This window comes from Neophocaena asiaeorientalis, unplaced genomic scaffold (assembly GCF_003031525.2).
Source record: "Neophocaena asiaeorientalis asiaeorientalis breed wild unplaced genomic scaffold, Neophocaena_asiaeorientalis_V1.1 scaffold825, whole genome shotgun sequence".
NCBI lineage: Eukaryota > Metazoa > Chordata > Mammalia > Artiodactyla > Phocoenidae > Neophocaena > Neophocaena asiaeorientalis.
The window spans coordinates 72,956-84,666 of NW_020173937.1; the positions used below are offsets into that span (position 1 = coordinate 72,956).

The window sequence follows — 11,711 nt, forward strand, 5'->3', positions numbered from 1 at the left end:
GAGAGGGCGTGAGTCTGGTGGGGGGGAAGCTCCCTGGGTGGGGAGCCGGTGGTGGGGGGCGGTCAGGCCAAGTGTCCCCGTGCAGCCCACATCTATGCTTGTTCTACATGCGTGTAACCTATCTCACACACACATCTGTTTCTAAAGAGCTTCGTGGAAAAGATCGCACAACTCTTTCAGATAACAACAGTATTTATAGCGTACAATTTACATAAAGTATTCGGGAATTTTACTTGTGACTCTGGTAACCTGACTTCCTACTTCAACTTGAGCTCACTGCTTGGTTTTCAAGTCTCAGAGGAAAACAAACCACTGGGTGGCTCTCCCTGAATCATATTCTCCTCTACTGTTAAAAACAGAACAGCCACGAGGACCTCTCTCTGCCTCTTTACTTTTAGGGTATTAATACAAATTCTTCTGGGCTTTTTTTACAGGCTTTATTTTTTAGGTTTTCCTTTTTTTTTTTTAATTTGAATTCTCTAGATGAATCTTAGGTCAGAGATCCCCAAATTGGACACAGACGCTCACTAAAGGCCACCCTGGGAGTCAAATATGTACTGTCAGGTCAGAACACCAGACACTCGAAGGACAGAGCTGTGGGCGGCCCACGTCACTGGGGTCTAACCTGCCACCAGGATTCTGTTTTACCAGATTCAGTAAGACTAAGCCTTTCTCTTGCTGTGCCTGTGTTGGTTTCTTTGTTTCTGTATGAAGAGCCCCACAGTTACTTGGTTTCTTTGTTTCTGTATGAAGAGCCCCACAGTTTGTGTTGGTTTCTTTGTTTCTGTACGAAGAGGCCCACAGTTACTTTTTGACATCATTTGCTTTTATGTCTTTGGTTTATTCTGGATTCTAATTCCATATTCAAACATGTAAAAATAAAATGCTATATTCCAAATACTGTAAGTCTTACTTAAAATTATAGGCAAAATTGTAGGCTACACGTTTTAATGATTCTTCTTGAAAAACTCTCAAAGCTGTTGACAAAAATGCTTTTCAGAATATAAAGCATTAGGTGCTATTATTCTTTGCTGAGAAAGGTAAAGGAAAAGGTTAGACAATATTTGCATACCTGTAGATGGATACATACTTGCCCCCTGGTCATGACAGAGCTGTCTTTCCAAGATGACAAAGGCCTTCCCGTAATATTAAGGTTTCATTTTATTATCTTTCAAGGGCTGTTAGTTTATACGGTTGAGACTACACATGATTGTTATAGGAAGTATATCTGCTACACTTTTGTTATGAAGAGCTGCGTTCATACTTAAACCACATGGACAAACAGAGGACACTCTCAGAGTTATTTCCAGAGGGACACCCTGGCTACACCCATTATTAGGTCCATGTCCTGGCAGAGGTGGGATGGACGACCTTCATTTAATAATCTTGACTGGGCTCCTCAATTTCATCAGTGTTATTAACAGATTATGAGATTTTAAAACGACATAGATCTGTAACAATTGTCATCAAAGCCAAAATGAAGGAAACCACTCTGGCCGATTTCTTGCGGGTCAAATGGCTACCTACTCATCTTGCCCACTGAGGTTTTATCTTTGCAGTAAATGTGCTGCAGCAACATGACCTTCCATCAGGTTGAGTTTTTCAGCAAATCCTTGAACTTAAAAAGAGCCATTTCAAGCCACAGTCTTCAGAGGTTATGTTATTCATTAGTGCTGCTCATCAGATGTTCCAGGTTTTCCTCCTAGCACTTGCAATGTCCCTCAGCTTGAGAGTAGGTGGGGACGTGCACCGCGTTTTGGCCAGTGGAATGTGGGCACGTGGGACCTGCCACTTCTGTGTGGAAGGTTTAAGAACCAGTGTGCAACCTGCTGTGTTACACACCTCCTTCCACTTCGTAACGACTGTGGAAGCAAATGCAAGATGGAGCCTCGTCCGCTTGGCTCACTGAATGGCTATGACGAGCAATGCACAATGGACACGTAATGTGAACAAGAGAACCTTAGCTGCACGAAACCAATGAGATCTTGAGACTATTGTTACTGCAGCACAGCCCAGTCAGTTCTGATCGATACAGATGGCTGTGTGTGTCACAGGAATATGGTTAAGAAACCCCCTCCATTGCTAGTGAACCCCATAGGACCACCTACGGGAGACATTGTTTTAGAAGCAAAGGCCTAGAAAAAGCTTTGCTTTCCTTGAAGAAATGGCATGTTGTCTCCTCATGGATAGTGAAAACTACATTTCTGATCAACTTTTCTGTTTTTGACTGCCGAGCACATCAGAAACGAATCTACGGCTCAACTACGGCAACTGTGGTCTCTTCCCTCTCCTTTCCTTTCTGCCTCTGTTCCCTCAAGTCCTGACCTTCCATTTCTTTCCTTTATATTATACAATGTTAATGAATCCCTAAAAGGCACCTTAAACCCTTTGTGGAAGAGGTAAGATTCACATGAGGTTGAAATCTAGGCTTAAAGTTATCTGAGCAGAATACTAAGAAGGCAGGGGCTGACCCCAATTTAGGCAATAAATTTTACATAGAGGATAATTCCCTCTGTGGGAATTAAACCACCCTCATAAATGAATGCATCAGTCAAAGGAAGAATTGGGCAAGAGACGTAAAAACCATTGCTGCTACCACAAAAGAAATGCTACAACCCAGTTCTATGAGTCAGTCAGCATAAAGAAAGGCCAGTAGACACAAAGCCAGCGGGTTTCAAATGTGTAGTGTTTTAGTGAGGAAATCTTTCTTGAAAGGCAAATATAAGCAGAAGCCCAGCCTACGACATTTAAATGTGGGCTCCTCTGGGTGAAGTGCTTCTGTCACACCCAGGAACCTGGTCCTCGCCCACTCTTCCACCTATGTGGTCCCCCAAACACAGCAAGCTCAAGAAAGCCCTGGGGCTCAGGGAACACCATCTGAGAACCACTGTCATAGAACAGAGAAAAAGAACTATAATAGCGAAAGACTACACTAATGAAAATGTTCTGCAAGTTCTGAAGAGCTAAAATACCTAAAAGGTTGAACTATTTTTGGAAAAAAGAAATGAAATGTCTCCTCAAAATTACCTTCCTCCTTACTTCTTTCTCAGCAGTTTTCTGCTGTTTTTCTGCTGCTCTCCTCTTACATCTCTCCTCTTCCCTTCTCCTTCTTATCTCTTCTTCCCGTAAGCACTTCCTTTCCAACTCCTTCCTCCTCCGTTCTTCTCGCTTTTCTTCTCGAATTCTCTAAAGATGTGGAAAGTAGTGTATAAACTGTCTGCATAGACATGATGGGAGCAAGAAGGCTATTCACTGGGTAAAAGGCCAGACCTACCTGCTTTTCTAATTTTCTACTTTTAATATACTCCAAAAGAGGTGTGGTTCTTCTAGCTAAAATACAAAAATTGCAATGTAGTGTTTAACTCTAAACTAAGATTTCTTTATTTTAAATACTTGCTTTCAATTTAATCTTTAAAATAATTAAGGGAAGGCTATATCATTTTAAAACTTTCCTACTCTATCACTATAAAGTCAAGTAATTTGGAGGCACTGACAGACTTATACACACTAGGCATTTAATTCCTGAGTCTTAAGGGAGTCCCATACATTACTCACAAAAACGTATAAAGCAAAAAAGCAAAATGAAAACAATACATTAAATTTCCCAAACGTTATAACGTATTTATATACAGACGGCCCTCCGTATCCACTGGTTCCACATCCGCAGATTCAACCAATTGTGGATCAAAAATATATGGGAAAAAAAATTCCAGAAAGTTCTAAAAAGCAAAACTTTGACTTTGCAACTCAGTGGCAACTATTTCCATAGCATTCACAGTGTATCAGGTATTACAAGTAATCTGGACGTGACTTACCGTATACAGTAGGATGTGGGTAAGCTGCGTGCAAATATAATGCCATTTTACAGAGGGGACTTAAGCACCCACAGATGTTGGTACCCATGGGGTCAGGGCGGGGCTGGAGAGGAGTGAGGACTCTGCCCTGTACAGCGGTGGTTCTGGGCTTGTCAACTCGGGCAGAGCTGAGACCTACCCGGGTGGGGCTGGGGAGCCGATGCTGAGGCTCCACCCGCCTTCCCTCCTTCCTTACAAACACCCGCCTTGCTCCCCCAAAGGACTGATGTGGTGGGTAAAAAGGACCCTGTAGAAGAAAGTGCTTTACAAGCCATAAAAGTGTATCATTTACTAAATACAAGATGCACAACCACGCAGTACAACACTGATTTAACCAACGGTAGAACCGTTCTCGCTTACTAGGCTTGGCGACAACCACGTATGAGGAAGCCGGTCCCACGGCTGCTAAGTCTCAGAGCTGGGACCTGAGCCCAGGTCTGTCCGCGATCTGAAGACCCTGATGTCCTGCACTAATCTGCAACTTCAGAGTGAACTAACATTTGCATTTAACCCACACTGCTCAGCCTTGGCCATAAGAATCCACTAAAGGTCAAAATCTAAGAAAAGAAAAAGGCATTTGCCGTGAATTGCCTGATTAAGACTAAATTTAAATAGGCAGAAAGAGGAATCACAAAGTTCTACAGGCTCGCCCTGCGCTAGTGGATCCTAAGTCACATGTATTCATTCAGGAAGTAACTACGGTGCACCCATTGTGCACCGAGCCCTGGGCGAGATGCCGGGAACGGGAGAGGACAGGCTCGCCCTCCTCTGCAGGCGGGTGGCTGGACCCTGGTGGGCGATGTGTGTGTGGTCAGCAAGTGGGTATCTAACAACTGCCCAGAAGTGAAAGATCTGGCTACTTCCCTGCAGCGGCCCTGTACAAGGGCATTTAAGAAGAAGCAGTAAAGAAACAGGACGAGGAGGGTGAGTTCTGTAATTAATTTCTAATTTGCTGCTTCGTTTAACTCTTCTGAAATTTATCACGTTCTACAGTGAAATCACGATTTGCCCTCAATACTGTTTCCTCCCCACGTCAGTCCTGGTGCCGTAACCCACTGATCTGCTCAAGTCAGGCTCCTGGAGGCTTTGATCCTTTCTGCTTTCTTACCCTCACACCCAATCCTCAGCCGGTCTGGTCAGTTCAACCTCCAGAACACATGCTGACTCTGCCGCCCTCGTTCAAGCAGCCTTCCCTGACGACAGCGAGGGCCTCCTAACCAGAGCCCAGCTTCTCCATCTTATGGAGCAACCAGAGTGACGGGGAAAAAAATCAATCAGACCACACCACTCCCTCGGTCCCCAGCTGTCCCTCAAATAAAATCCAGCCCATCATGCTGTGGTCCCACCTCTCCAGCCACTCTGCTCCTTGCCCACCATGTGCCAAGCACACAGGCGTGCGCCCCGCTCCTGCAGGCCCAGAGCTCCGGCCTCCAGCCCTTGTGTTTGGAGTTCCCCCTTCTTCCATCTCTTGGCCCAGCTGGTCTCGGCTCAAATACCGTCTCAGAGGGGCCTCTCTCTCTATCCCATTATTCTATTCCATTACGTCTGTGGCACTTATCACAAGTGGAAATACTCTGGCTCGAGCATTTCTGCATGTGTTTGCTACAGTCACCCCAGTAGGAGGGCAGCTGCATGAGGGCAGAAGCCTGTGTGTCCTGTTCCAGTGCTGTCCCCGTGCCCAGGCTCAGAGTCGGTACCCAGTCAACATGTGCTAAGCACATCTCCATAAATACTTTAGTGATTAAAGATCCTTTGAGCCACACATTAAATCACCTCTTATAAAATATAAAACTTCATTATTAGACTAACGAAGAATGCTTCAATAATGTTAACCTTTTTTTATTAATTTACTCAACACATATTTACCAAATACCTAAACTTGCTCAAGCAATTACATGCTAAGACTACAAAGACAAAAATACAGTTCTCTTGGGGGGTGGAGAGACAAAGTGAGAGGAGAGTTAATGCAGAGAGAGACAGACAAATAAGAAGATAAATTATCAACAGTGTAACCATTCTGTCCTGTAAGTCTTGGTGGGTGAGCAGGAGGTAGGCGTGGGGAAGGGAGGGCAGAACAGGTGGGAGGGGCACCGGGCTGCACGGTGAGGCCCCAGCCCCGGCAGAGGCAGGAAGGGAGACACTTACAAGCATGTTTGGGAGAGACAAGCAGGTTGCCTGATAGAGAAAGGAGTTTCACGTCTACTCTTGAGTTCTGGGGGAATGCTGCTAGGAGAGAGCCGTTTCCAAAATATTCCACTTGGGGGTAGAGGGTTGAAGGCCTGATTCAAACCAGATTCTGTGCTCTGGCTGGGCTTATCCACTCATCTGCCTCACTCGCTCAAGGGCCTTGATAGTTTTTTGAACAACAGCAAGATGACCTCATACTTAAGCAAAGCATCTCCTTTCTATGACTGCTCTTTGCAAAGATGACTGACTTCAACTTTGAGACATAAGTTTACCTGATGCAGCCCGGCACACAGCACTCCAATGTCTTCTCTACTGCTCATTCAGAAGCGTCATAACTTTGAAACAAAGTGACTGTAGCTGAAAACTCAGGTGTTCTCCCTCCATCAACAGATGCTCAGAAATACTTTCCCAAGTTACCATCCTGCTACCCTTTTCCTTTTGTCAAAACTGGGAAATACTCTGTATTTCTGCCAAGCCTGTCACATGTGTCAATTTTCTATAATAATCATGAAAAAGGAAAAACAAATATATACTCTATAAATACATATCTCAATAAAGAGGGAAAAAATGAGCAAAACAGACCAATAAGTTCTCTTGTCTTTGCCTCTATGTCTCCCAGAAGAGTTTCAGGATTGGCACTAGTTTTCTCCTCCTCCACACAGTAAGTTTCTAAAAACTTCTTATATTCTGGATCTGTAAATTAAGATAGAAAGAAAATAAATATATTCTTCTTATATTCTGGATCTGTAAATTAAGATAGAAAGAAAATAAATATATTCTTCTTATATTCTGGATCTGTAAATTAAGATAGAAAGAAAATAAATATATTCTTCTTATATTCTGGATCTGTAAATTAAGATAGAAAGAAAATAAATATATTCTTCCCCATATAGGGAGAGAAATTATATTTGACCAATGTGTTTAATTTGACCAATGTGTTTAATGCAGTTTCACAATCCAGCATTTGAAAAAGGACTCACCATCTTCAATGCTTCCAGCTTGGGTGTCTTTTTTCTTTAGCTTCCTTTTGGCTGTCTTCTGGAATGGAGCAAATTCTACCACTGCAGGATATTCTAGGCCTTTAACAGGAAACAAATTACAAAAGTCATTCTGAAATTCTGTATTCATTTTAAAACAATAGTGTAGCTTACTTAAGCACTGAGCATAGCATTGACAATATTACTGTTTAAAATATAATTATACTTTCAAGTAACAGTAATCTTAGCACATCAAACTCCAGATTTAAACAAAGGATGAGCACTTATTTACTAAATAACACAATTCCTCATATTGTAGTTGTGGTTACATGACTGAATACATTCAAAATTCATTAAACTGTATACCTTAAAGTGGTTTTTTTTTTACCATATGTAATTTCTACCTCAATAAACCTTATCGCTCTCCCACCAAAGAGTTCATTTTGGAATACCTTTCAATAGGTGTCCTAGTAACATCTTACATTTTTTAATTTTAAAAGGACCAATAAGTTCTCTTGTCTTTGCCTCTATGTCTCAAAATGAGCAAAACAGACCAATAAGTTCTCTTGTCTTTGCCTCTATGTCTCCCAGAAGAGTTTCCTTATATTCTGGATCTGTAAATTAAGATAGAAAGAAAATAAATATATTCTTCTTATATTCTGGATCTGTAAATTAAGATAGAAAGAAAATAAATATATTCTTCTTATATTCTGGATCTGTAAATTAAGATAGAAAGAAAATAAATATATTCTTCCCCATATAGGGAGAGAAATTATATTTGACCAATGTGTTTAATTTGACCAATGTGTTTAATGCAGTTTCACAATCCAGCATTTGAAAAAGGACTCACCATCTTCAATGCTTCCAGCTTGGGTGTCTTTTTTCTTTAGCTTCCTTTTGGCTGTCTTCTGGAATGGAGCAAACTCTACCACTGCAGGATATTCTAGGCCTTTAACAGGAAACAAATTACAAAAGTCATTCTGAAATTCTGTATTCATTTTAAAACAATAGTGTAGCTTACTTAAGCACTGAGCATAGCATTGACAATATTACTGTTTAAAATATAATTATACTTTCAAGTAACAGTAATCTTAGCACATCAAACTCCAGATTTAAACAAAGGATGAGCACTTATTTACTAAATAACACAATTCCTCATATTGTAGTTGTGGTTACATGACTGAATACATTCAAAATTCATTAAACTGTATACCTTAAAGTGGTTTTTTTTTTACCATATGTAATTTCTACCTCAATAAACCTTATCGCTCTCCCACCAAAGAGTTCATTTTGGAATACCTTTCAATAGGTGTCCTAGTAACATCTTACATTTTTTAATTTTAAAAGGTTAATTCAATTATCAATCTGGTATATGAGTTCAAGGAAATGACTCTGTTTACAAGAGACACTCAGCTAAAAGAGAGAGTTTCAAAGGGTGTTCATGATATCCAGGTAAGATTTGCTTCATCTAGAATGAAAGTCACTTGAAGCTGACTCTGCTGTTATGTAGGGGTGGCGAGGAACAGACACACAGAAACGCTCGCGGACAGGATCTGCCTCACGGAGAGAGGGAACACTTCCACCCTGCTGCCAAACCCGCTGAGTGATCGCTTTCACATTTGCCAGAGGGCTATGATACTTTAACTCTCATGTATCTGGAAGACACTTTTGAGTATTTATTTTATCCTCAACTACTCAGAATAAAGTCAAGAACCAGGAGGAGAGCAGGGCTTCAGACAGACAGGGACAATGTCTGCTTCATTTTCAGTGCTGCATCCATGATGCCTAGTACATAGTACCAGGATAAAATAATTTACTTTGAAAAAAAAAAAAAAAAAATTTACTTTGGGAACATAAAAGAGTAAAAAGTTCACTTATCCAGAAAACTCATTTATGTGAAAAACTTCACTCTCTGATGATGATACCTAACTAGGTTGTCACTACTACACAAAATTGCTATTAATTCTTTGGTTTATATGTAATTTTAATTTTTAACATAAACCCATAATCACAATAACATACTCAAAATTTATTAAGTTATTTTAGATTAGCATCTAAGGACTCAATTAAAATTCACAAACATCCAGCAAAACTTAATTAATGTACTTAGAAATTACAATAAAGAGTTTAAAAAGCCAATGACCCAACCTTTACTGTCAATGAAGATATATCCATCAAAACGATCTCTAAAAAGCAGGATGTCATCAGGATTTCTAAAATTAATGTATGCTCTTGAATAGAGATGAGGATAAAGACTGAAAGAAGAGATAACAATGAAAACAGTAAAAAACTTAAGACTTCTTTTGTCTTTTTTTTTTTCCTCTTTTCTGGATACAACAAACTACTTCAGATAAAACCTTTATGCCAAAGAACCATTTGTCAGTTAATTACAGCAATCTGGATATTCTTTAGCAAATAAACCAAAAACGAACAAAATATTAACCGAGATCTTTTTAATGATTTGGGAGAGACACTTTAGGTTGGTTTCTCTACTGCACAGAGCCAGGGTTAAAATACTGGTGCTCAGAGGTAGAAAATCAAAGGCAAGGTTATTCAAAGATCATCCCTAATCACGTATCATGACTGCAATACAACCTAGTCACGATTCATTCAGAGAAGGAAATGTTGTATTGTAAATGAGCTCCTTTACTGATTTAGAGAACACATTTACCTAAATACCTTAAAAGGGTATTTATTGTAGCACATGGCATAGGATCTACAGAAGAACTAAGCCTTTCCCCTCTAGCTCACAGCTACCAATGTCCTTCATAGGTGGGAACTTTCAACCCCATTTCACAGATGAGAAAACTGAGGCTCAGAGAAATTAGGTGCTCACAGAGGGAGCAGTTAGTAAAATGGTGGGATTGGGATTGCAATCTGAGTCCCTCTGAGTCCAGTGCCTGACCTCCTGTAACTGTACTAGTTTTCCTAAACTTTAGTCGTTTCAAAAAATCATGTTTATGTTGTGTTTTTTTTTAACCAAATCTACATTTACCTGTGATATTTTTCTTTGACTGAACTGACATTTTTTTACTTAAATGTATTTATTCAAAAGGAAAGTTTATAATGGCTACCATAAATGAGAACTCATTATATTGAAGAAAAAAAGAATAATAAAGATAATAAGAAATCACATAGTGAAAATCACCAAATTCTAGCTGAACTGTCATCTGTTGGGCTAACTTGAGGTCTGCTCTCTTTTTTAATAAAAAGGAGATTTTGAAGTGTTAAATTATTGTCAGAAACATCTTCCTACCAAGCTGTAAAAGGTAACTGAAAAAGATATAACTTAGCGGGTGTGGGTTGAGGGTGGGGATGTCAGTGATAGAAGGGAACACTAGGGGCTGCTGGGGTCTGGAATATTCTGCCTCTTTATCTGGTCTTAGTTACATGGATGTGTTCACTTGTAAAAATTCATTAGGTTATACATCTATTATCTATTCACTTTTCTTTCTTATATCTTAATACAATTTACTTTAAAAGGTTATATGAAATAAGGTTTAGTGACACCCAAAATAAAAAAATTAATACGTTGTTAGACTGCTTTCCTTTTAGGCTATGGTGGTGGGGATCTTCAAATCTATTTTAGGGAAATTTAATTATCTGCCTACTTAGAAATAACTTGCAGAAATAAAGGCCTGCACTGATTTCCGCATATATGTGGGAACGAAGATGGAAACAGAGATGGCTTCTATTATCTATATTCCTTTACCATCAACTGACAAAACTCCTCAGCCTTCTTTATTTTTTGGCCATGCCGCACAGCTGGTGGGACCTTAGTTCCCCGACCAGGGGTTGAACCCGGGCTCCGAGTCCTAACCATTAGGCCACCAGGGAACTCCCTCTCAGCCTCTTAACGTTGGTAAAATCTTCTCACCTGAGATCAGCAGTAAAGAGCCCGAGGTAATCATGTGCAGGAAGGGGGTGAAGCTGCTGTTCCAGCTGCTCCTTGGTGAGGCTGGGAGGAAGCCGCCGGATGACCACCTGGGGAGAAACGCTGGCTGGGTTTCCTTTCACTAGTACTGTATTAAGCTTACCTGAAAGCTTGGTCACCTGCGTTTATGCACAGAGTAAAATCTAACCCAGGAGTCCAGCAGAAACACGCATTTTAGTAAAGATTAAGGAACATATGCATGGAGAACATGGCTGTCAAAAGAATAACAAGGGCCGAATAATGTAAAAGGGATCAGTGAGGTCAGAAAAGGCTGGGCATAGCAGCCGTTTTTCATAAAATCTTTTCATTAAAACCAGATAACTGTTGGTATGTGCCCGCCTCCACGCTCCCTACCAGGAGGTAAGGTACATGCAGGGCAACACCCACAGCAGCACCTTCCGCCTCCCGCCCGCAGGGTCCACCCACGCCCACTCCAGCGCCACGGGCTCTGCTCTCCCGGCTGCGCCGTCTCCCCTGGACCGGACCTGACCCTCGGCAACGTGGAAGACTACTGCCCGGCACTGGTAAGCCCAGCGTCCCAGCCTCGACGGGAAACACCTACAGGCTGAAGAGACTTTTCTTCCTCCAAAGCCAGAAAAGATCGCGTCAAGGGCGCCCTAGCAGCCCAGACGCCGCGGGGTCAGCGCGGCCCGGCCGCTGTCCGCGGTGCTGAAGCGCCCGCGGCTCCGCCCCGGAGCGCAGGGATACCGCACCTTCGGCCCCGCCCCTCACACCGCCCCGCCCCCACCTTGCTGAGGA

The 11,711-nt window shown here is 41.5% G+C and overlaps 1 protein-coding gene across 1 annotated transcript in view; it reads right to left on the minus strand.

Annotated features, from left to right (window-relative positions):
- Positions 1 to 11,709, minus strand: part of UPF3A (UPF3A regulator of nonsense mediated mRNA decay) — a gene marked incomplete at its 5' end in the record, with an annotated part of 27,001 nt that extends 15,292 nt beyond the window's left edge. Inside the window, 7 exons of the mRNA XM_024752641.1 lie at positions 3,028 to 3,186; positions 3,275 to 3,330; positions 6,624 to 6,734; positions 7,869 to 7,967; positions 9,167 to 9,273; positions 10,896 to 11,002; positions 11,701 to 11,709. Coding sequence (XP_024608409.1) covers positions 3,028 to 3,186; positions 3,275 to 3,330; positions 6,624 to 6,734; positions 7,869 to 7,967; positions 9,167 to 9,273; positions 10,896 to 11,002; positions 11,701 to 11,709 — 648 coding nt within the window. The remainder of the gene's footprint in view (positions 1 to 3,027; positions 3,187 to 3,274; positions 3,331 to 6,623; positions 6,735 to 7,868; positions 7,968 to 9,166; positions 9,274 to 10,895; positions 11,003 to 11,700) is intronic.
- Positions 11,710 to 11,711: the final 2 nt, after the last annotated feature.